At 40.2% G+C, this 25857-nt stretch overlaps 5 protein-coding genes across 6 annotated transcripts; all 5 read left to right on the top strand.

Moving 5' to 3' along the window:
• Positions 1–400: 400 nt before the first annotated feature.
• On the top strand, positions 401–1333 carry LSM04_009695 (B9 domain; the record flags this gene model as incomplete). The annotated part of the gene is made up of 1 exon (XM_067337175.1): positions 401–1333. One exon carries the CDS (start codon positions 401–403, stop codon positions 1331–1333), a length of 933 nt encoding a protein of 310 aa, XP_067190012.1.
• A 725-nt stretch (positions 1334–2058) lies between these two features.
• Positions 2059–6912, top strand: LSM04_008368 (uncharacterized protein; the record flags this gene model as incomplete). Its single annotated transcript, XM_067337174.1, has 1 exon — positions 2059–6912. The coding sequence occupies one exon, from the start codon at positions 2059–2061 to the stop codon at positions 6910–6912; it is 4854 nt and encodes a 1617-aa protein (XP_067189957.1).
• Positions 6913–8407: 1495 nt separating this feature from the next.
• Positions 8408–13201, top strand: LSM04_002950 (the record flags this gene model as incomplete). 2 transcript variants are annotated; one of them, XM_067337171.1, is made up of 2 exons in its annotated part: positions 8408–11938; positions 11979–12053. In XM_067337171.1, the coding sequence occupies 2 exons, from the start codon at positions 8408–8410 to the stop codon at positions 12051–12053; spliced, it is 3606 nt and encodes a 1201-aa protein (XP_067189694.1). The 2 variants fall into 2 exon arrangements, with proteins under 2 accessions (XP_067189694.1, XP_067189695.1); XM_067337172.1 differs by having other exon boundaries at positions 8408–13201.
• A 1687-nt stretch (positions 13202–14888) lies between these two features.
• LSM04_000679 (uncharacterized protein) lies at positions 14889–20675 on the top strand (the record flags this gene model as incomplete). The annotated part of the gene is made up of 1 exon (XM_067337170.1): positions 14889–20675. One exon carries the CDS (start codon positions 14889–14891, stop codon positions 20673–20675), a length of 5787 nt encoding a protein of 1928 aa, XP_067189581.1.
• Positions 20676–21303: 628 nt separating this feature from the next.
• Positions 21304–25482, top strand: LSM04_002315 (uncharacterized protein; the record flags this gene model as incomplete). Its single annotated transcript, XM_067337169.1, has 1 exon — positions 21304–25482. The coding sequence occupies one exon, from the start codon at positions 21304–21306 to the stop codon at positions 25480–25482; it is 4179 nt and encodes a 1392-aa protein (XP_067189662.1).
• Positions 25483–25857: the final 375 nt, after the last annotated feature.

Genomic DNA, 25857 nt, shown 5'->3' with positions numbered 1-25857 from the left:
AAATTATCTTATTATTATTATTATTATTATTATTATTATTATTATTATTATTTATTATTATTTTTTTTGATATCATTTGTAGAGTATTTGGTTTTTATGGATGGAGTTTCTAAGCTGTTACACGTAATAAAGGAGAACACGCAGAAATTATATGCGAACATTCTCTCTTTCTCAAAAAAAAAAGAAAAAGAAACGAATGGATAAACGAAAGGTATCAGTATTATTTCTTACGGATGCTCGTTATTATTATTATTATTATTATTATTATTATTATTATTATTATTATTCTGGTTTATCCTGTATATATGTTGACTTTTTTTTTGCTTTCTTTTTTTTTTTGACATCTGCATCTCTTTTATATTTCTTTTATGTCCCTCAGCAGCAGAGACACCAGAAGGAGATGGATACTAGTTTACGGGAGACTGCAACCACCTTCTTGCTGCCCAATACACGGCAGGAAGGTGGAGGAGAGGAAGAAGAAGAAACAAAAAAGTATGAACAGAAGCATCATAGACATAATAGATCTAAGCGAGCTACACAAGGGAAAACCACAACACCCTCTCGTGGATCACATTCAGCAGCAGCAGCAACAGCAGCAGAGACAAAAAGCAAACCAAGTCTCTTGCCTGGAATATCAACTGATAGAATAATTACAAAAGGGTTTGATGTGATTGTGCGTGGAGTACTTGAAGGGGCGGAGTGTCATTCTGTGGATTCACTCTTCGCACGTACGTACTGGGTGCATGGCCGTGATTGGACGCCCATCTCCAGCCTCACCCCCGCAAACGATGTCAATCTCAATCTCGGCAGCCCACACTCTGGCGGCCACATGTACGGCAATATTCAAACACCACTGACCCGCCCACTAGACCGCGCCACACAGGCGGAAGTCATCACGCAACTCTCCGTCCGCTCCGACGATCCCTTTTCGCGGTTCTCGTGGGCCGCGCCGTTTGAAATTGCCCTCCGCAGCACCAACCCGCACGGCTGGCCGCAGATGGTCGTCACGCTGCACACCGTCACGCCGGGGTCCGCCAACACACGCGCCGCGGACGGTGGAGGGGTGCCGTGCGTGTCGTACAGCCGCTGTTTTCTGCCGATGCGCAGTGGTGTCTACCGCCGCCGCCTGCCGCTGATGCAACTGCGGCCTGCCACACGACGACAGGCGTGGATTGAGTGGTGGACACGCGATCACGCCGAACTGCGGGATCCCGCGTTTCTCTGCAGTGGCGAGGACCGCGGTGTGCTGCGCGCCGCCCCACTACCTGGACACGTGGCACTCTCGCTTTCCGTAGTCGTTCGCGGACTCAAGGAGTGCGGTATGGAGCCGTGAAGAAATAAAGAATGAAAGAAAGATAGAGAGAGATACATAGTTATTAGTGTTCTTGTTGAAGCAACAAATGCATATGGGCAGTAATATTGATGATTATGATGAGAGAGTGAGCGGCTAACGTGAATGATAGAGGGGTCGTTCTTAAGGGTGTACCGTTGTATAGACGGATTGCTATTAACGCAAAAAAAAAAAAGAAATGCAGCAATAGAACGAAAATTGAAAACACCGTTGTGAAAATCAAAAAAAAAACTAAACAAGATTAAATTTGGGTTTGTTGTCATATCCATCTATACATATGAATTTTTGTGTGTATACGTGTTTGCTTTTATATCGTGGGAGATGTAACTTAACCAATAAGGGGGGTGTTTTTCTTTGAGGAATTTTGATTTTCTTTTTCTTTTGTTTTTCTTTGTGTTTTTTTTTTTTTTTTCGCTGCAAGAAGTGAATATACGTTTAGAACGTAGTGAAGATACAGGGACAAGAAAGAGAAATTACTTTATTATATATTGTTTATTTTATAAAGAATTTTTCTTCTTAGACTCCTGTTAATATATATTGCGGTGGTAATATAATAGGGCCAATTAACTGGAATTACAAATCTAAGAAGACAAAGTGACGTAGTTAATAAGGAATCAAGGGACTCTCTCTGTTTGTTTCTGTCTTACAGAAAGGGAGGAAAAAAGAAAACAAAGGGTGCGAAATATATATATTTGTGCGGCAAGCAAATGATACATGGTCTAATGGCGTTTCAAGACATTTCACGTAACAAGAACGTTGAAAGTAATGGTAAACGTCAAGGACAATTACGACATGAGTGTTCTCCAATCCTAATATTTTGCTTGTTAATATCGTTGCAACTGACTTTAGCTCCAATTGTTTCACCGATATCAGCAGCAGCAGCAGCAACAACAACAGCTGCAGCAGTACCGCAGTGTGTGTGGGTCTTCAGTGCAACAGAAGGGGAAACTGCAACGAATGTCTTAACGCGCCAATGGAGTCGCGATATGTGTGTTGGGAAGTATGTGACTGTACAAACGCAAAACTCTCTTCAGTCGGGTTTCAATATCCCTAACGCCCATCTCCTTGTGGTTCAGTATACACCCACAAAGACGGGATTAACTGAGGGAAATGTGCGTTATGTGTCACAAGAACTAAAAATTACATGCGATGTATTTACGCTGCTCTGCGAGAAGGCAACAGTGTACTATGTTGTTGGCGGCAAAGAGTCACCTGAAACAACAACAACAACAACAACAACTACAACAACTACTACTACTGAAGCACCATTACCTCCTGGTGAAAACACTACTACTACTACTACTACTACTACTACTACTACGACAACAACAACAGAAGCTCCTACAGAGGCACCTCCCGTTTGTCCTTTAGATAATGTCCTTCCTGTAGTTACAGTGAACATGACCACTCCTACTCCTCTTAGACCACTGCAATATGTAGATAACTGTCTTAAACCGAGATATTTTGTAATAACAAACAGTAACAATCCCAATGGTGAGGATAAGAGAAATTACTTTTCCGTTGAGGATGATGATGATGATGATGATGAAATTCTTTGGTTTGACCGCAACTCAGAAAACAAGGAAGAGGGTTTGTTTAGCACTAACCTCACCGTGTACTGTGGTGGAAAGCTATCGTGTAGTAACATTCAGGTACAGGTACTCGTAATGCAGAAACCAACTGTCCCACCTTCTCCAGAACATTTACCGAATTGTAGCCACACATATGGCTATCGTATGAACTTTGAGCAACATGCTCATCTCACTATTACACCACATGCGGATGATTCATGTCCTACAGGTACAGAAACTTTTTTTACGCTTGTCTCCCCACCAAAGTATAATCCTGATCAGTTTCATCTTTACCCAAGCACTGGTGACTTTGATTACACTGGACCTACCGGGCCACAGGTAAAGAGTGATACCTTTGTTTTTACTATTGGTTGTGACGATACTGTGACTGCAACAAATCAGTTCTTGTGTAGAGGACGTGCTCATTTGCAAATTACGGCACCTCCGTCATCCCCACAAGAGGAAGTAGAGTGCCCTGGAGACTTTTCCTTCGCTTACAACGTCACCACCGATGGTGTTGGATTACCGGCTACGTACAATCTCTTCCGTGCTGCCACCGTAGTTGGTGGATCATCCTTTTGCGCGGATGGACATTATGCGGCGGCGGAGATGCGAACACCGCCGGTGAGTGGAGTCGTCTCCTCCCTTAACAGTGAGACGGGGGAGTTGCGGTACACCCCCGCCGGTGTTGGGGAGGATCACTTTGGGTTTGCCCTCACATGTGCCACCAATGCGGTCTGCCACGCCACGGCCACATTACTTCCATCGAACTCCTCTGATTCTTCTAATTCTACCAACTCCTCTTCCACGACGGTGTATGATCTCGGCGCTGTTGTTTGCCGCGGGACGTGTGATGCCGCCGCGTGGCGCACCGCCGCTATTTTTCCGGATGTTTTCGACACGACTGTCGGCCCGCACGTGACGCCCCGCCGCGATGGCGCCTCGCCAGATGCCGTCGATATTGAGATCAGCGTCGCCGGCAGCGCACTTCTCCTGCGGGCACGCACTACGATTGGTAATATGGCCGCTCGCTTCATCACCTTCGTTCCACTTCAGTCTACGACCACAAATACTGAAAACGGTAATAACAATAATTACTTTACCGCTGCTTCAGTACCATATGACGCTGGCGTTTCCTTTAATTTCTCATGTCTTGATCGTCAGGCAAAGTTTGGTTTAGCCGAAGATGTGTGGACGTGGGATGGCGATAATGGTGAGACGGAATTACGTGGACACATCAATACTGTAAGCAATGCCTACAAGAGTGGGGAAAACTATTTTCAGAAGTTTGGTGGAAAACACCGAGATTGTGATGTTTTCCGAACAGATCCATGCAAATACGCCCCTATGATGACACCTGCCACACCAAATATAAACAGGAAGATGAAAAGTATGAATTTTGACAGGAGCAGTAGTATCAAGAATGAGAATACGAATTATGGGAATCAACACAATGGTTATAATACAAAAAATAATGATGAAAATGATGTAAATTCAGCTATTGACTGGAAATTATATATTAATGACTGTGATGCGACATGGGTAGGGAATATCTCTATTGAACGCCTTCGCTTGCTACGCAATAGTAAGACAAATGAACCATTCTTTAAACTTGTTAATGGGACGGAATTAGTGGGTACGATTTATTCACAAGTAGTGAAACCAGCCAGTTGGGTACCACCATACAATGGTATTCTAACAAAATATCGAGCATATAAAGTTCGATTATCAATTCGTAACTCCATCGGAAGTAATGTTGAAATTATACCAATATCTGAAGCTAAAAAAGGACCAGAAACTAATGTATCATCAAAGAAACAAAGTAGATCACAAGAATCGGTAGTTGTACAAACTTCTACAGTTATGGAAGTAATACCAACATCATCGTTATTCCCATCTCCGTTAAAGATTTCTTCAGATAAATTCTTTAATGTATCTGTGGTCACACGTTTTGCAGTTGGAGTAGATCCTCAAACAAAAGAACGTTTATATGGTTACTCACTGCTACTCTTTCCATATCAGTTAAATTATTCCGATATCGTTTATAGTGTTCCTAAACTAATACACCTTAATGCGACACAATTACGTATTACAGATATTCAACTTATTAATAGTTCATGGAAAACGCCAAGTTTACGTGATTGTTCAGAATGTAGTGGAAAAGAAATGACATGTCAAGGTACTGGAGTTGGACTTAACCTTGACTGTGATTCAATTATTCGATTTGAGCCTACCGGGTCTATTCCGATATTTCAATCAGGATCACGAGGAGAACAAAAGCAAGTTCCTTACAGAGAAAATAAACATCAGTACCTAAATGTTTCTTTTATTGCTCGTGTTATTGGTAATGGTACAGAACAATCTGCAGTTGGAATTCCACGTGGTTCGTTCTCATTGCGCTTGCGTTTTGGTAATCTTCAAAGTGTTATCATTAATGTACAACAAGCTGCATATATTAGAGGAGTTAATTCATTTATAGATAGTTCTACATGTCGTTCTTCAGCTTATTGGCCTGTTGCTGATCCACTTGGTGGATCTGTTCCTGTTAATCCATTTAACGCAACGCAAATGCTGCATAACATGATCGACACTCCATTAAATGAAGAGGGGACAGAAGGAACGAAATCCTACTTTGGACCTCCACAAGCTTTACATAGTAATGATTTCTGTTCGACTTCAGATTATCCACAACCTCCTGTGCGTGTGGTGTTAAATAGCGCCGTTACTACAGTAGTAGAGGAAGAATCTAAAAGTGACGGAAGTTCTATTTGGTCAACTGTGCAGCTACATATGTGTGCTATTCAAGATGAAGGGGTTTATGGCGTAACAGACTGGGTTTATATTTCTCTTCATGAGCAGTTAGAAAGTATCGTTAATGCATCTTCTGGTCATATGACGTTAGAATATCTGGTTTTATCTGTTGACGCCAATGAAGTACTTGGTTTATTAAATTCTAATGAAACGAAGAAATCAGGACTAAACGAAGAAGAAGAAGAGGAAGAACAACAACGACATTTACACTTCCTTCTTGATGGAACTGGAGTGCCTGAAGATATGTCAAATGATGAATCTGTTGAGGAAGAAGAAAGGAGAAAATGGATAGGAAATGGAACAGAGGTAAAACCAAAGGTGTTCTTGGCATGGGAAAAGTATGCTTCATTCTTGCATTATCGTCGTATTCATATTCGTCGATGCCCAGAGAATAATTCCTCCAAACCGTGTATTACAGAAAAATTTCATTTCGCATTTGTTCCAGGTACACTTTTACACCGCCGTAGTAGTGTTCGTGTAGTGTTTCATTTAAGAGCAGGTGTACGTTTTACTCCCTCTGATAGTAAGATGGAATCACATGTGCAGGAGTTATTTTTTAAAATTCCCGTCTCGGGACAAGTTTCTTCCGCATTGCGTTTTGACCATGATGTGTATTTTCCGCATCATGTGCCAACAACAACAGGAGGATTAAACAAAAAATCAGCAACTACGTTATTTATTATATTTTCAACCCTTATCGTTGCTTTGTTGATTTCGGCGTGTTATATCGAGATATATTATAAACGTGCTTTACGTGCTGCTAAAAGTCGCTTACGTCAGCGGCTCGCCAATGATAAAAATGAAACCGTTAATGGTTTTTCACACACTTCTCATCAAAATAGTTATAAGCGAAACCAGTCAAAGGGGCTAAGTGAACGGTTTCACTCACTACTACGGAATAACGATATCAGTAGTAATGGTTTTGAAACGATGGGAGGTATATCATCATCCATCCCAGGATTAGCAAAAACATCAACACTCGGAAGAGAAGGGGCACCAACTTTGTCTGGCATAAGAACAAGTTATGGTGTGGTGCAGTTAGAACAAAATCGTACGCGAGATTTGGATGAGAGGAACGGCGGCAGTCTTTCTAATCCTGCCACTCGGGCGATGCGTGCAGTGCGGGTGCAAGAAAATGCAGATAGTACAGTGAAGGAGGTGGTAATAGATATCGAATAAATAAGTAAGGTTTATATATATATATATATATATATATATATGTGAAAAAAATTAACTCAACAGTCAGTGGAAGAAGAAAAAGAAGACATAAAGACAAAAAAAATAGGAGTATCAAATTGGAGGAAATGAGGAATACGGGAAGTAACATAAAAAAGGAAAAACTAACTAAGTGGTTGTGTATATATATCTTTCTATCCTTCGGTGAGTACCAGAAGTAGTATTTCGAAAGCAACGGAAGAAAATTGGATACCCAAGGCAAAGTCATTTTTTTTTTCCCATTATCATGTATTGATTCCCATCTTTCTTTGAATTTCTTCCATTATTAACTCCCCGCTGTTTTTTTTTCTTTTTTATTGGTTGGGTTGTACAACCTCTGCCTCTTAATACGTAACGAATATCATATTGAAAGAGATTTGGTAGCATGGAGTAAGGAAGTATATGTGTGGGGGAGTGGGGGGGCAAGTTTATTGAAGAGAGAGACACAAAACAAATTGGGAAAATAATATATGAAATAACGAAAAGAATATAAATAGAAGAGTAAAAGGATAGGAAGTTAACAAGGTGAAAACAAACAGGGTATACGATAAAAAAAATATTATTCGGTATAAAGAGGGAAGCAAAAGCAATGATTTCTTTCTTTGTATTCCGGTTTTTTTATTTCTCTTACATGTCTGTCTCTATTTGTGTTTTTGTGTGTCCGATTGTTTTTTTTTTCTTTTTTTTTAAACCCGTTCCACTAGCAAAATATCTGCTCTTTTCCTACTTGGCATTCAATTAGCTATCTCTCTCTCTCCCTCCCTTTCTCACTTCTACACTAGACATAATATTGCTGGTGTTTCTGCTCTATTAAATTTCATTTGTTTTGTCACAATTGTTTTCTATTTCCTCACACTAATCCTTTTTTTTCTCTTCTCTCTTTTCTTTCTTTTTATGTCTTTTTTTTTTTTCTTTTAGAGGTCGCGTTGGTAGATAAAACCACTGTTCCCTCTTCCTTCCCCTTTTTTGTTTCTCTCTGTGTTTGTGTGTGAGTTTGAGTTTCTGAGGGAGGATTACTGTATCATTTTTTTTTTACATTGACGTTTTTTGAGCAGTAGGAAGAACGTTCTGCGTGTAAACGTTACTGTAATATTGTATATTATTTTGATAGTGATCCAGAAGGAAAAAATAAATAAATAAATAAGGAAACCAATATTAATACAGAGAAGAGGATTAATACAAGGAAGGTAACAAGAAAAAAGAAAAAAAAAGGCAAAAGTGACAGATTACGTATTTAGTACATATTTGGAAAGTGAAGGAAGGGAAAATAGTTTAAGTGCGTGACAAGGAAGCAAAGTAAAAAAAAGAAAGAAACGAAACGAGAAACGAAAAAGAAAAGAGTGTTTTTTTTTATTCTAGGTATTATTCTTTCTCACTCTGTGTGTGTGTGTCTACAAAAGAAAAGCAGAGACAAGGAAAGCAGACATATATATTTATACACACATACAAGTGTCATTAGATGGAAAAATATACCAAAGTTCGTGTGCTCGGAAAGGGCAGTTTTGGTAGCGCTATTCTTATTAAACGGCGTAGTGATAATGCACTGTTGGTTATCAAGGAAGTATTTCTTGGCAAAATGAGTCGAAAAGAGCGGGAAGAAGCCCGACACGAGTGCAGAGTGTTGCAACAACTTAACCACCCAAATATTGTGCGGTATATTGAACACTTTGAGAATCGAAATAATTTGTACATTGTAATGGAATACTGTGATGGGGGTGACCTTCACGGAAAACTTAAAAGTACTGGACCAATGAAAGAAAAGACTATTCTTTATTATTACTCACAAGTATGTCTCGCCATGGAGTACTTGCATTCCCGTCATATTCTACATCGCGATATTAAGACTATGAATGTCTTTCTTATGAAAAATGGATCTGTAAAACTAGGTGATTTTGGTATATCTACCGTACTACGCAATACGATGGGTATGGCAAACACGGTGTGTGGTACACCTTATTACTTCTCCCCTGAAATATGCCGCAATAAACCATATAATAATAAATCGGATGTTTGGGCCCTCGGTGTACTGTTGTATGAACTAGCCACTGGGCGTCATCCATTTGATGGTAATAGTATGCAACAACTTATGCAGCGAATTGTGAAGGGAACATATCCAGCATTACCATCACACTTCTCACCAGAGTTTTGCAAAATGGTAGACTGGTGTCTGCAAAAGAATCCTGCAAGTCGTCCCAGTATTAAACAGTCACTCTCCCTCCCTATTGTACGTCGCTCTTTAGAACAATTGGAGGAGAATCTTATGCTTGCCACTCAGTGTAAAGTTCGACTACGAGATATCATGGACTTTGAAGTGGGATCAAATGGTGACAATAATAAACAACGTGGAGCTGAAAACAAAAGATCATCATCATCACCACCAAAACAACAAGAAAAACAACGACCGTTATCATCTGAACAAGCAGGTCCAGTGGGGAGACCATCACGTTCGCCCTCATCTTCACCACGACCCGCAGGTTTCTCACCCGGTCGCGCCGCCGCTCTCGCCGTGGCAGAACAACAACAACAACCGTCACCACGACGGCAAGTGCCACTTGGCCCGAAACCCGCAGCTGCGGGAATTGCAGGAACGCCGGCAATTGACCACAACCGCATTGATAACTACCGTCGACATCTGCAGCAACAGTACCAGCAGCGAGGAGCGGCCAGTCCAGCACAGGCGGGGAATAACGTTTGTAATTCCCTACGACCAGCATCACCGGCACCCCGACAACAACAACAACGACGACAACAACAACAGCAGCAACAAGAAGAAAAAGAGAATCAGCGTGTGGTGCAAGGGGGAGATCCACGAAACATTCCAGTAGGTGAGCAGCTAAAGCGAGTTAATGAGGGAGAGAAAGGTAGGGATGTCTTTAAGGAGCGAATGCAACGCGTTGACGCCATCATGCAACGGTATGCACAAAATGTTGATCCAAAAGCTCGCGAAACTATTCATGCTTATATGAAGCGAAAACAAGAAGAATATGCAGAACGTCAAAAAATTCAACAAGACCGTGCCAAACGTCGTGCAGAATTACGGAGACAAGAGTTGGCCAAGGTGATAGAATATCAGAATAGAATTGCACGTGGAGATGCACATCATAATCAACAACAAAGGGTGGGACACCAAAAATCAAGTGCTTCACCCTCTCATGGGATGGCTGATGCTTTACCGTACTCTCCACGGAAGCAACAACAACAACAACAACAGCAACATGCCGCATTTGGACGTGACCCACGTTATGTCCGAAAACTCTCCAGAGAATTAGAACCCTCCCCACCATCGCGCAAAAGCAACCAGAACTCTAACGACGTTAATGCACTGAATGGGAGACGAATACCTCAGCGTGCTCGACAAAGAGAAAAGGTGGTTGCAGCCAATTCTCCACGTATTCTTGCTCCACCTAGGACTCGACAGAATCCAACGGAAATGTCACCGCGAAACGGGGGAGCTAGAGATGCACAAGCAGCAGCAGCAGCAGCAGCAGCAGCAGCAGCAAAAAACGCATATCTACGTAATAAAAACCTTAATAATAACATCAACAAAAACGATCTAAAACTAGTGCCTCCACCACCCCCACCGGGGTCTGGACGCTCATGTTTACCATTGCCCCCAAGAGGTAAAAAGGGATCGGATATTAACGTAACATTGCAGCAGCAACAACAGAAACCCCAAGCAATGCTTCATATCATTTCTACACCTGTTGTTCTTAATCCTACACCAGGAGGAAATGGTAACTTTGCTGGGGATAAGAATATAGAAGTGAAAAGGACTGATAAAATTCTCGTATCTAATCGACCATCGCCAAATATATTGGTGCGTCACGGTAGTGCTCCTTTGCATCATCCGGCAGAAGTCCCTCGTGCTCAAAATGGTACCTCATTCAAGAGTTTGCCTGTTTTGGGAGCTAAACATATGATTCGGCCTACAGCTGCAGCTGGATTTATGCCTCAGGGCCTCGCAAAACAAGAGCCACAGCAACAACAACAGCTACCAGGGCAATCGCGTTCTCCAACTTCTCCTCAAGTGACACCTAGTTCCAAATCACCGGTTTCATTTATTTCTAGAGATGATATACCTGCTGCCGTTGAAGTACGTCGTCGTTTGGAACAACAACAAATAGGAAAATTTGTACCACTGACGGAGGTGAAACTGCAAGTTGAGTATCGTTCGGGTGAAGCGGATATCGTATTAAATAATCATTCCCCCAGATCTGGAGTGGAGGAGAAAAATGTTATTACAAACAATAACAAAAAACGACTCAATAACCCTACTGGAGAGATGGAGGGAAAGGTGCAATTTCCTCCATCAACATCAGGAGCAATAAGTAGTGATAACAATAGTGATGATCGACCACAAGCGAAGAGTATACCACCACTGTTATCTCTGGGTCCTTTACAGGTACGCCAAGTACAGATTGTTCATCCACAGAACATGTCACCTTTACATATTTCTTCGCCTCAGAAACCAGTAAATGGACCAACTCTACCTTTTGCGCGAGTAACAGTAAAAGAACCTTTTTCACGAAGCAGTAGCAACAGTAGTAAAGTTCCTAGTTCCTTGCAACCAACATCTGGAATTATGCCATCTGTAGTAGGACTTAAAGTGGCACCTCAAGTTCGAACATCAACTTCAGCAGTAGCTGTTACAGGAGCACGTCGGGAGAGTTTTGATGCTGAAAATGAGATTGCAGGTGAACCACCTGTTCTTGTTGATGTAGAATATGGTGTTTGTGCCTCACATCAGGGTGATTCAGTTAAGCAGACAACACCTGTGACGTCGACATCTATATCATCACTTCCATTACTTGCAGCTGGCGATGGTGCAGCGGACCCTCCTGATGTAGCACAAAAGTGGAGGAATGTTTTGGAGAAGAATGGAAGCCATAAGGTTTCACACCGTGTTCCAATCTCACAGGAGCAGGGTGCTGTGATACATGAGAGTTTTGTTCTCAATGAGAACGATGATGTTCTTGTGGCATATCAAAAGGTGAGCGAAGTACGTACAAGCATTCCAAGTACACTTGAAGCCCTCCGTAGTCCCCGAGATGATGAGAATGAAGATGCTGATTCTCGTGGAGGAAAACACACTGGTATATCACTAATGCTACTGAAACTAAAGCAACAACAACAACAACAACAACAACAACAACAACAATATCAGATTTCATCTTCTCTCCCGTGTTTATTACCGACCAGTCTACCTGTTCCTCTTTGTGTTGAAACTATGGATGCCCAACCTCAGCAAAAACAAGAAAATTTATCACATATAATATATAATCAAGAAGACCTATCATTTTCATCACCGGAAGGAAGTCACAGGGACTCAGTAATGGAAGAAGAACGCGCAGCACTTATGGCATTGGTAGAGGGTGTCCGAGATGCTTGTGCCAATGAAGATAATGATCAAAGCGAAACTAGTGCTATTTCAGTTGATGGTCATCAGGAGAGATCGCTTGATGGATACCTCGCGATGCTTAATCACCTCCGAGATCTGTTGCATCACCGGCCACCTCCTAAAGAGTTGACTTCTCAAGAAAATCAAAAAGAAAGAAAATCAGAAATTTCGTTTCCGTTACCGCCTGTAGCTAAAGTAGATGTTCCGGTGAAAGTTGGACTTAGAAGTTTTTCTGTTTCTACTGACCTACCAACACCACGATGTCTGCTGAGTACTAATCCGAATTGTCCAGAATACCAAAGTCTTAATGAGTTAAAAGTATCAGAAAGAGGAAAAAGTAGTGAAATACCAGAATCAAAAGAAAAAGAAAAGGAAAAAGAAAAAGACCAAGAAAATAAAGGAGAAGAGAATAGTGGGAGTAATTATCATACAGATGCGGAAGAGGAAGATTATGAAGACAGTTGTGAAGAGGAAGATGATGATGATGACTTTGAAGATGCTCTCCCGTTATCGCCAGTACGCTGTGCCACAGTAAATGATACTTACCGTCGACTACTGGAAAACGCCGGCTATATTACGGCTGAAAATATGCCTGATATGCCTTGCAGTGAAGCTTTATTAAATGGTGGTGACGCCAAAGGTTTTGATGCGAATGATAGTGGTGGTCCTCAAGGGGTAACACATAGCTGCAATGGTGATATTCTGGAAAACTTCTCTTTTCTAGATGGAGCTGCAGGAGAGATAGAGGGAGACGATGACGGTGGCTGCACAATGTATATTCAACCGACTACACCTGAATTGCCGAATGCCAATTCTAATGCTGGTGTCGTAGAGAGAGAAAAGATGACACAATAGCACCTACTTTTGCAGTTTATTGGTATACACTGTTTAAATTTTCTTATGGTGTAACTCATTATTATTGTATCTCTCTCTCTCTCTCTCTGTGTGTGCGTGTGTTTCTTTTTGTCCTTCATTACTTTATTGTTTTTTTATTTCCTTGTTTTTTTTTTACTTTTAGACTTGTACTGTGTGGTTATATGGTGATGAAGTGCAATACGGGAGAGAAGAGAGAGTCTATCCCCTAAGACATTCCAAACTCAAAGAAACAGAAGGCAGAGAGAGAGAGGGAGGGAGAGGAGAAGAATATACAATAGTCAAATACCTGTAGAGAGATAGAATAAGGCAAAAAAAGGTAATTCTGGATGACTGCTATATCATATTGTTGAATTTTTTTATGTTTTGAGTTACCAGTTTTATGTGAAAGCAAAAGAGATTTCTTCTTCTGCTTTTGACATCCTTATCTTCAATTAACGACATATACGTATGTATGTATGTACGTTTGTATTTATGGGTGTGTATGTTTTTTCTTTTCCTTTCATATGTGTATATGTCTTTACTGTTGTGTATTTTTGTATTTTAAACGGCACAGAAGGGGAAAAAAAACAAGAAAGGTTTGCAGAATTGCTTATGATTGATTTGATGAGATTTTTCAGTTATTTAGCGTATGGATTTTGAGTATTGCTGCTTCGTGTTAGAAGGATGAAGAAGTCTGTTTTCTTTTTACTCTTTTGTTTTTATTTGCACTTTTGTATTTCTCTCACTGTGGTATTTACTGCACTTAGCTTTTTTTTTCTTTTTATTGGTGAAATTGGATTGGCTAACCTGTAAACTGGAGATTACTGTCTTTAGGACGATAACGGTTGTTACAATATATATATATATATATATATCTTTCTCTCTTACTTGCTTTTCCACAGAATCATGCATTGACACGATGTTTCATGCTACCCTTCCTTTTCTATACCTTCTATTCTGCAGTAATTAGGGTACGAATTCATATATATATATATATATGTTTATATTTCCATCAGTGGTCAGGTGCACTAACGTTTTATCACCATTTTATGGTGACTGGTAATTTGCTTCTTTTTTTTCTTTTTTTTTTTGTTCGTGTGCGATGATATTGTTGAAGGCTCATGTTAACTATTCTGGACATGAAGAGCTAAGCAGAGAAAGAAGAAAATGAGTGACTCTACCTTATTATTTCTGCTTTCATGTTGTCATTCTCCAATTTTTTTTTTTTGTGGTGTCTTTTTTTTTCTTTTTTGCCCTCCTTTTTTATTTTATATTGCGTTTGTGTGATAACACTTCTCTGATTGTGAGTGAGTGTGCTTGTGTTAATATTACTGAAGCTGCAATAAGCTTGTATTGACGCAGATACCTAGTGTAATGCCCCTTCTGTTTCTGGCACCTTTCCTCAAATTGTGTTGTTCAAACAAGACTCTGAATATTATGTTGACTTCTATTTATGTGGCTATTTAACGCTATGTGTTGCTTTTTGCTATTATTATTATTATTTTTTTTTTTTTCCTTTTTTCTTTCATGTGTAAACAAGGATCAGGTACCGATACCAGTTATCTTGGTGTACTTTTATACAAATATAATATAATATATATATATATATTTATTTATTTATTTATTTATTTATTTATTTATTTATTTATTTATTTATTGATTTACCCGCCAAGTGTCCGTAATCGTAATGGAGTCCGAGCACAGTTCAGAGAGTGCACCCGCAAGGACCCCCACTGCCCCAAAATGTGAAGACGTCCAGGGATCTCACACATCCTCAGAAGAGACGGTAGATAATCGTTACAATTATAAGGAAGAAGAAGGGATTCTGGAAGAAAAGAAAGAGGGAGAAACAAGTATGAACTCTGCACAGAGTCTCAGCTTTTGGACTGCGACTTCAGCGAAAGATATTATTTCCTCAAGGAAAAAAGAAGTACGCGATTTATGTAGTAAAACGGGCGAGAGGTCCTCGCTTAACATTGTACAGTCAGAAGATACACAACATAGTGGTGTGAAGAGTAGATCCTCAGCAGCAGGGATTGCACCATCACGAGCTGCAATAGCCGCACTCAATCTTAGCAGGAGTACTGTTGATAGTTCTACCGTGTTAGAGGTCCCACTTCCACGCCCAAGTGTACGTCGTGGAATGACACCAGATGGACGAAAAGCATGGATGCTCTTCTCCCCACGAAAAAGAAACAACAGTAACAAGAACAAGAATATCAACAGTAACCATAGTTTTAGTAGTGTTAGTAATAGTGGGAGAAGAATGAGGGAGATGACAGAATCAATGTTAGAGGACTCGGAATATTGGGAAAAGAAGATTGTTGCACCACCACCAGATCATCTCCCAAGACGTGTGTTAAATGCCCTCGCAGCTGCACGATTAAGTGCACAGCGTGGAGATGGAACAAATACCCCTCGAGTGGTGCGCCCGAATGTACCAGTGCCCGCCCACAATGTCGAACCGCAAAAAAATGTATTATCTAATGACACCACCAGCCTCGATATACAAACAGAAGTGCCGTCGAGTGTTAAGAGTGTTAGGGAAGTGAAGAAAGTGGATGAAGTTAAGACATTCAAGGGAGTGAATGAAGTCGTTCCTGTAAGTCCTTCTGCTAATGTGCAGGGGCGACGAAAGAGGGAAAAAACTGCTGCTTCAACAGGAGATTTACTAAATACATTGCTACTTCCGGTATCTGATGATGAGGATGATACCAATGAATCTGGCAATACAGATAATCAATATAAGATTTTCCCCAAAGAAGCGTTTTCACTTCCCCGTGAATGGCGAATGAACTCTGAACTATCTTCACCTCCTGATTGTGTACTTCCAGTTGATTCACAACAAAATTTGACATACTCCTCAGGGTATCGAAAAAACAGTCACCCTAAAAAGGTAGATGTCACACAAGGTGTATCAAATTTTCCTTTACTTTCGGTAACAACGCAGTCGGAGTCTTCTTCCTTTGATGACGTACACAACAATAATGGATTGGCAAAGGAACTCCATAAAAATACTACTATTGGTATTAATGAGGATGATTATATAAAAGCTTACTTCCATCTTAATCCTCTTCCTCTCCATGATAATCTTGACATTAATGGTTATAATTTATTTCTCATGAAGAATGGAGTTACTGGTACCATTGGTACTACTGGTACTGCTTTTGATACATCTCCTAGAAATTCTATATATTGTGAAAGGCAATCAGGTGGGATTTTTCCAGAAGAAAAAAGGGCTTCACAATTTTCCACTGTGCAATTGAAGCAACAGGAACGAGAAGCCGCTGGTAAATATGGTTTATGGTGCACTGTGGATATTATGATTGGAAAAGATATTTCAGCAGGAACAACCACGTTAGGTAGAGGCCATTCACCAAGTATGATGAATAAAAGTGGTAAAAGACGTACAGACTTTCAAGCACCAAAATGGTGTATGCAAATATGTGGAGGTGTTTTCCCTCGACTAGATTCAAATTCTCTACTTTCTTTAAGAGTAAGTGATACCCAAAGCGATACCTCTGCTTTAAGGAATACCATTGTATCTGCATACTTTGAGGCTGTTTTCTTTACACAACCTCCTGATAATCCTTCAAGTGTATTTGGAACCCCACATATTCAATCTGCGGCTGCTGTAAGTACTCCTCCTATTTATACTCTTCCCCTTACACCTCGACTCCTTAACGCTACAGAGGCTACTCCCTATAAATGGATATTGTTGCAGGAAAGACAAAGTATTTTACTTCGTCATCAACAAGAAGAGCGATTTGTATTTGGAGAAAGAAGTAATAAAAAGGAACTTTTCCTTTTATATACACAAGTTATTGTGAGTAAGACACAAAAGTACTCTCTCAATGTAAATGTACTTCTTTTTCCTTGTCGACAAATAACTACAAAAGAGAGTCGTTTTAAAACCTTATCTACTGTTGAGGTACTTGAGGTTCCATTATTTTATAGAGATACCGTATCCGCTTCTACACGCTGTGTTTATAGTGCTGTACTAACCTTTTCCACCAAAAGTGCCTTTCTAAAGGCTTATAAAGCGTTACTTTGGGCATGTGAAGTAAACACGATTTCGGTTCGAAATGCTCTAGGTGTGCCATTACAATTACAGAAGAACGACAATACCAACAACAGCAGCAATAAGGGTAATTTTCCATATGTATCTCTGCGTCTCTTTGCCTCACGGTTACCACGATCACAGCCTTCTCATATGACAGAATATCGCCGACGGTCGGTCCAACACATTGCGTCTGTGTTGATGAATCCCCTCTCACCTATTCAGCGTGGGAACTATCGCCTGGAGGACTTTTACCTCGAGCCCGCCCACTCGCATGACCAGAGCCGCCCACGGTCCCTTTCTTCGCTCTCTCCCTCCTCCTCCGCCACACACGTCTTCTCCCGCTCCCTCGCTTCTGTGGTGGCGGTGGATGCCGGCGGTGTTGTGCATCGTGTGCGGCATCTGCCGAGTTCGCAGTGTTTTGATGTGCGTGTGATGCCGCGGCAGCAGACGAGATTGTTGTGGGCGGCGGCGGATGAACGAGATCAGGTTGGGGTAATGGAGGCGGCACTTGTATTGGAGTATCTTTCTCGTATGCCGTTTCAGAATCCTATTGTTGCGGTATTGTCGGATGCGAATAAATTCTACATTGTGCAGGCTCCTCTTTTCTCGGCACTCGTAGAAAATAGAGGAATATCTAATATTAATCATCAAGGAATTCAACTATCGCCGGGACAATCACCACAATTTAAACATTTTGGTATCATACCACTTTCTGCTTTTATGGATCATGTTTTACGAACGTCAAAGGCGACTGTGGATACACGATGGAATATTGCTCGTATTCTTGCAGCTCAGCTTTTACTGGCAATAATTACCTTGCATGGTAAAGGAGCTCTTCTTGGACCTATTTCTGCAAGACAGTTGTATGTTCAATGGGATCCGGTAGCAATCAGTTCTTTTTTAGAAAATGCTGATGACGTTAGTATTGAAAAAAATGAACTAAAAACAAGCGATTTTCATCTCTTAATTCCAGGATTTGGTATTCATACAGATGTATGGGAGTATGAACGTCAACAACTTGGTGTGGTGGAATATGTCTCTCCTCGTTATCTTTTTAATATCGCTCATTCTACAGCAGTATCAAAATCCGAGAGAGTGCCATGGACTGTAGGAGATGATTATTGGTTTTATCTTTGCATAATATTTGAACTCTTTAGTGCAGAAAACACCACACTTTTATCCGTACAACCACAAGAGCAATATGATGCGACCTCCGCCTCAACTTCTTTTCGTGATACTAGGGAGATTTGGGAATTGTGGAAGGATGTTTTTACAACTTCTTCCTCTTACCCCTTTTCACCTTCTTCCCCTTCTTCGTACCTTCATCGTGATGATTATCATAACAGGGAATATGGTAGAGGAAGTGGAATTTTAAAAGCATTACAACACTATGTACAGTCTCGACTTGAGACTTCTGTGCTTCCTAGTGTTAACCTCTGGATATCGGTGGAAGAGCAGAAAAAATCTGCGGAACGTGAGTCAGGAGTTTTTACAAGTGGTAATAGTATAAGAAATAACAGGAGTGAGCGATCAAGAGCTATTTCGCTTGCTGATGCCTATATAGATAACTTGCGGTCACAAGTATCACAATCTGATACAGAAGTGAAGAGAAAAGGAGTCTATGATGAAGACATTGAGAAGAAGGAGGAAGCAAAAGTAAGAAAGGATTTATCTTCTACATGTGAATCTATGAAATCGTTTTCACCGTTTTGTCAATTACTTGTTGATAAGTCTCTAGAATTATCAACAGTATCAGTGAATAATAAGGTTAGACTAGCAGCATCTAACCTTTTAGTTCATCCATTTTTTCTGGATATGGATTTTGCCTCACTCTTTGATGGGGATTACATGGTGCCACATGCGTCATTTCTTTGCAAGAAACTCTCTAGTAAGAGGGTTTTCAGTGATGTGGTAAATAAAATCCCATTAGAAAGTAGAAGAGAATCACTTTCTTTGCGTAAACAACAACATCAACAGCGAACATTATCACCTTCTGGAACTGAAGAACCACAATCAGGCAGGTTAATTCCTTCTTCCTCAGAAGAAGGTGAAGAGGAGGGAGGTGTTTCTAGGACATCAGGGATTAATAGCGTAACGGTAACGACACCTCGAAGTACATTGGGTGATATAAAACGTATTTATGCACCACAAGAATTGGAAGATATAAATCAAATTCGCCAAGATGTGAGTCGTGTCGTTAATCATACCTTATGTTCAGATGCCGCTGAAACATTTTTTGTAACGACACCGAGGCAAGATCAGGAACAAGTTCATATGGGTGATAGTCAGGCTATATCACCTACACCAAGCCTTACTAAGAGAAATCCGAAAGAACCATCATTACAGCAAGAAGAGAATAACATGTATGTTTCAGCATGGAGAAGGTTACGAGAGCGGGCTGGAGAATCAGCGGCATCCGTATCATTAACGTCTGAAACACGTGATTATTATAAGAATGATATGGAGTTACCTGTTCATAGACGTACTAGTGTGCCCAATCAACATAATCGCCATCGTGAATATAATGTGTCATCCACCAAATCCAATTTTGCACTTACAGACCCACTTTTAAATCGTAATATAAAGCAACAGAAACAACAGAAGGAGAAGAAATGGGATACAAAGATGAATGAACATTATGGTAAAGATAATATGAGCCATTCTAAGGATCGCTCACGACGAGAAAAATCTACTCATGCTCCTCAGTTAAAAGAGAGAGGGCCTTTCAGCGTCTCACCAACTTCACCTTTGAAAGAGGAGAAAAATATCTGGACTCGAGATAATAAATTTCTCGAGGATGTACATAAAGATGAATCTAATAAAAAGAAGGGAAATATAGTTTCATCTGACAGTTATGAACCACGTGAGAGGAAACGACTGCATCAAGAATATAAACAAGAAAAAGATAAAGAATATCGACTCCGATATAGCGGTAGTAATGTTGATTCTTTTCTTTCAGAGGCATCAAAGAGAACCAGACCACCTGAAAAATGTATTGATTTACAAAGTGTACCGTTACCATCACGATTTTCACCTGAGACAACAAATGTGATCTCTAGAAGTGACGAGATATCCGTTGATACGAACATAAAATTTGAGCCATCCAAAGAGAAGGTATTAGCAACACGAGGAGCAATGCCAACATCAATGAAATCTGTTGGAAACAGAAAAACAGATTTGGAGTATGTTCTAACTAATAGTAGAGTAAGCTACAGTAGTAGCTCGTTTATGAGTTCACCACAAAATACTCGGTCCATAGAGCTTGAAAAGTTTATTAAAAAGAAGGCGGAACTGCAAAAAAATGAGATTGTCTGGGAACTTGTGGGTGAAGAACATGATGATAATGATGATTTAGATGAAAAAGAGGGTAGGTACAATGTAGCACCCACACATTACCCAAATCCATTGTAGGTTTCAGAGGACCTGGTAGTATACTATCTTTTCCTCATCCTTCCCATATTACTGTCTTTTTTTTTTCTTTTTCTTTTTTTTTTTACTGCCTTTATGGATACACCGTAGCGGTGTTGCGGCATCAGAAACGGATGGACATATAAGTTACCACCCTGTATATATTGTATCTTTTTCCTCTCTTTAATAATGTGTTATTATAACTTTTTATTTTTTCCTATTTTTGCAATTGCAACAGTTTTTGCTTTGTTCGGTGCGAATTCTTTACGTTCCTATTCCTATATAGACACACCTCTATGCGCATATATATATATATATATATATTCATGTAATTCTATGGAATTTTACTGAATAATTTTTGTAATATACTACATTTCTTCCTTTTCTTTTTTGTATGTTTTTCTTTCTTGTTTTTATTGAGGTGAAATATTTCAGAAGAATAACGAAATCTCTGTTTGAATAAACGGGGAGGTATAACCCTTAATCCACTGGTTATAGAAAAAGTAAACGAAGACCTTTGTGGTTGTCTACGGTTTAAATCTTTCTAATACATATATATTTGTACATATATAATTACGTGCTCAGTGGTACCTGGTATCTCGGTTCTATAGAAAAAAAAAAGCGAGTCGAAATGAATATTGATCTTTCACACAAGTCCATCTCTGAGCTACGCTTTCACGAGAAACAAGTGTCACAAGAGGAAGCACTTGTTGCGAGTCGTGTAGAGAAACTAAAGGCATGCTACAATCGTATTGAATGTATTATTGGCCTTGCATCTCTTTTTAACCGTCTTACACACCTTGATTTGGCACACAACAAACTTGGTAGCAGTATCAACAATACGAATATATGGCTTAATGAGTTACCGCCTTCTTTACAGGTATTAAATCTAGCACATAATGATATTAGGGGATTTGTAAGCGAAGATGTCAGAAAACGTAATCATGTTAGTTCTTCAAATGTATCAACCATGATACAAGCATCTGTAGCTCCCTTGCTTCGTGCATTCCCACTAATATTAGCACTTTTCTTTAACCGTTATCGATTTCCATATCTATGTGAACTTGACCTTTCCTACAATGCATTTGCATTATCACTTTCGGATAGTGATAATGCAGAAGAGAATTGGCAGGAAATTGTAGAACGTCCTCTTGCTGCATCTGCACTAGAAGGAATTGAACGTACTACGTGGTTGCAATATACCACTTCTTCTATTTTAGTTCTCCGTTTAAATGGAAATTCGCAGATCACTGCCCTTAACGCTATGCTATGTGGAATGGACTCTGTTACAAATATTTATGCAATGGGAACTGGAGTAGCAGATCTAACGGCAGTTTCTTCTGCAGCAACACTCTGTCCAAAATTGCGTGTTCTTGATATGCGTGATTGCCCTGTTGTAGATGCCTTTATACATGCTCCGCGTTCAACAATCGCAACATTTATCGAACTCTTACTACTACCTTCACTCTTTAAGGGGTCGCAAAAGGGTAATAAGAAGCAAAAATATAAAGAGGAAGAAGAAAGTCGAAATGCGCTTCATCGAGTTGTTCGAGAAGTTGCATATGGGCATATAGAAGATATAGAATCTGCCATTGCACGTCAGCAGGGGTGCAAGGAGACCCGATTATCACAGGTGTTGTATGCAGCACTGCTGCAGCAGGTAATTCCACAAGTTACGGAACTTGATGCTGGTATGGATGTAGCTGCAACATGTCGGATATTTATGGATGCAGCAAAGGAGGTGCTTTTTCATTTCATAGAAAATAACAATAGAATAGGTATATCAGAGGGTTCTGTAAGACAGTCTTGTAAATCCTCCTTAGGGGTTAAAGATTCAACAGGAGAGGAAGAGAATAATAATAATAATAATAATAATAATAATAATAATAATAATAATAATAATAATAATAATAATAATAATAATAATAATAATAATAATAATAATAATAATAACAAGAGGTGGGATAATGAAGAATTAAAACAACAACAGCGTCAGCCAGCTTTATGTGATGAGGACCAGAAAATAAGAAATAAAGAGGATGGCGTAGATACGTCTTTTTCTTCACATGTGGGTCTTCCACGAAAAAGCAGTCCTATTATCAGAAAACGTAGTGTATTGCTTCCCAATTCAGATAGTGTATCTGCTCCTGTTTCTGGACGAGAGAGACGTGAAAGATCACGTAGTGCGCATGGTGTGAGTGCTGCCGCTGCCGCTGCCGCTGCCGCTGTTGCTTCTTCGCGAATTCGCCCAGCGGTACTTGTGACGAGTTCAACTACTAACACAAGTACAACAACTAATTCAGAAAATAACAACAATAGCCGTAATAATATTAATGGTAGTATATTGCCTATAAGACGTGAACAGACAGACGGGGGGATAGGGCGTTCAGTAAATGCTAGCAGCAATAACAGTAGCACTCTTGGTGTTGCTGAGAGTATCCATAGAGCTGCAGGTGTTGATCAGAATGGAGAGACCTCCCGCTTATTGCGTAGCCGTATATTACATTCCCCTCATGCTGCCGTAGTGCATCCGTCCAGTGAAGTAAACCACCCACACCACTATAACATCAACAACAACAATGACACCAACAATACCATTAACAATGATACTACTACTACTACTACTACTAATACTACTACTACTACTACTAATAATAATAATAATAATAATAATAATAATAATAATAATAATAATAGTAATAACAGTACCAATAGCATCAACAATGTCAGCAGCAATGAGGGGGATAATGGGAGTATTATGCGTGGGGGTCGGTTCCAGCAGGCCCTCGCCGCCCTCACTCCACTCTTGTGGGAGCGGCTGCAGGGGGACTCTCAGAAGGAACGACTGGCGCAGCGGGCGCGGGAGTTGGAGGAGGCCCTCGTCGCCTCGCAGGATCGCCAGCGGGGACTGCAGAACACCGTCGCCGCACTGCGGGATCAACTCCAGCAGGATCGTCATCTCATCACAGATCAGCGAAAAGAGGCCGCGCGGCTTCGGGAACAGCTCGACCACCTGGCCACATCCAACAAACGCACACGGCGTAGGCTGCAGAAGCGGCAGAAGGAGATTGCTTATGGAACAGTGGCATTGCAGTGCAGGGAAGCTGTGGCGCAGCGCAGGGATGCTTTGCGGCAATTGCAGGATGAAGAGAAATCATTACTGCAGGCAGAGCGACAACTACGTGAGAAGGTGGCACTAAGTGGTGTTTGTTCGCATCTGCAGCACACAGATTCTTCGACACAAACTGCGTCAGGTGGGACAAGGACGGGAAGTCTAAAACAGTTACGAAAGACACGTGCTGATATATTGCGCGAAAATGCGGTGGGAGAACGTTTGGAGGCTATGAGGAAAGAAGATCCATTAGCGTATAATACTCGCCGGTTTCGTTTTGATGATTACAACTTTGACGGTGACGTTGAAAGAGGAAACAGTTCTGCAGCAAATTTCTCCGGGGAAATCTCATCTTTTCGGACATTAAAAAAAGGTCAACAAGGGAATCTTTTGAAGTTGCAACAGAGGGATAAAAAAGATGTCTCGGGCAAGAGCAATTCGTCTTCATGGCAAGATGAACGCGTTCAAGGAAAGACCCCGTGGCGTAGAATGCGGAGCAACTCTACATCATCGCATACAACAAATGCATCAGAACAAGATAAGGAACCACGTTCTATGTATGATAAAGGATACAGCCCCTACAGTGACAACGATGGTAATAATAATAATAATAATAACAAGAAGAAAGGCGGCGTACAAACTAGCCTTGGTAATGGGTTCCGTTGTTCGTGGTTACAAGAGCTTTCTTTACAGCAACTTTTTGAAGAGGCTGCAGCTATGCGTAAGAGGCAACAGGTATTACAACAACGTATGCGGGATGTTGGTGGGGATAGAAGTGTTGACACTACAGAGGACACGGAGTTTGAAGAGACTGAAGTACAACATCAAAATGTCATAGGTGAAAATAATAATAATAATAATAATAATAATAATAATAATAATAATAATAATAATAATAATAATAATAATAATAATAATAATAATAATAATAATAATAATAATAATAATAATAATAATAGTAGTAGTAATAATAATAGTATGACGATTGGAAAGAACACACCATCGACATGTACTGCCACAGTACATGAGAATAGAGGTCCTGCGTCGTTCCTTACTGCTGGTGAAGCTTCTTGGAGTAACTTTAATGAGACCAGTAGAAAAGAAAAGGATGACAAGGTTCAGAATGATAATAATAATAATAGCAATAGTAATGATGATGATTCAGTAGATGTGGTTGTGTCAATGGCGGAATGTATGACAATTGGAGACTTTATGGTAACTGTTGAGCCTTCCTCTACGATTGAAAATGAAAAATTCATAAGTTCCCATAATAATAATAATAATAATAATAATAATAATCGGGAGCAGCAAGAGGAGGAAGAACGACAAACACCCTCTACGCATCCCCAAATAAATGAAGTAACGTCAGAAGAAGATTATAATGAAAAAGAAAAAGATGATTTTTTGTCTTCAGCGACCTTACTTCATGCTCCAAAGGGACATTTTTCTGTAGATGCACAGAGCATATATGCCGAGATACTGCGTCAGCAACAACGCCAGCAAAATAAGAACCCGAGCCAAATCAAGAAGGTTGTTCATAATGATGAAGGAGAACCATCACCAATTACTGCGGCTATAGAGAGTACAGCAGATAGCGAAGGTGGAAATATATTCCTGCAGAGGAAGGATGTGGAAAATAACGATAAAACTGACATAGTTGAAAATACAGACCCAACGAGACGTACTCTTTTCACCTGATTTATTTATTTTTATATATTTTTTCTTTGGTTATTGTGGGAGTGGGGTGAATACTAGTTTCATCAGGAATAGTAATAGTAGTATTAGTAGTAGCAGTGAAAACACTGATATTTAAACCAATAGAATCTTTATTTTGCCATTTTCTTCTTTTATCTTGTGTTTATTTCTTGCTTTTGTTCGTTCTGTACATCATTGATATTTTATAAATTTTGAGAGTTTGGCTCTCGCCGTTACTATCACAAAGGCCAGTCTTACATGAGACGGTCTTACTCGCGTATGCTAGCTTCTTATTCACCAATGGGAACGCATTCATTTGAAAAAAATAAAAATAAAAAATCGAATTCCTGTACATATGTGCCTCCCTGCTTAAAAGAA

This window comes from Trypanosoma melophagium, assembly GCF_022059095.1.
Source record: "Trypanosoma melophagium isolate St. Kilda chromosome Unknown ctg3segment0, whole genome shotgun sequence".
Taxonomy (NCBI): Eukaryota; Euglenozoa; class Kinetoplastea; order Trypanosomatida; family Trypanosomatidae; genus Trypanosoma; species Trypanosoma melophagium.
Note: the sequence above shows the minus strand (reverse complement) of the source record. Positions and strands in the feature narration are given on the sequence as shown.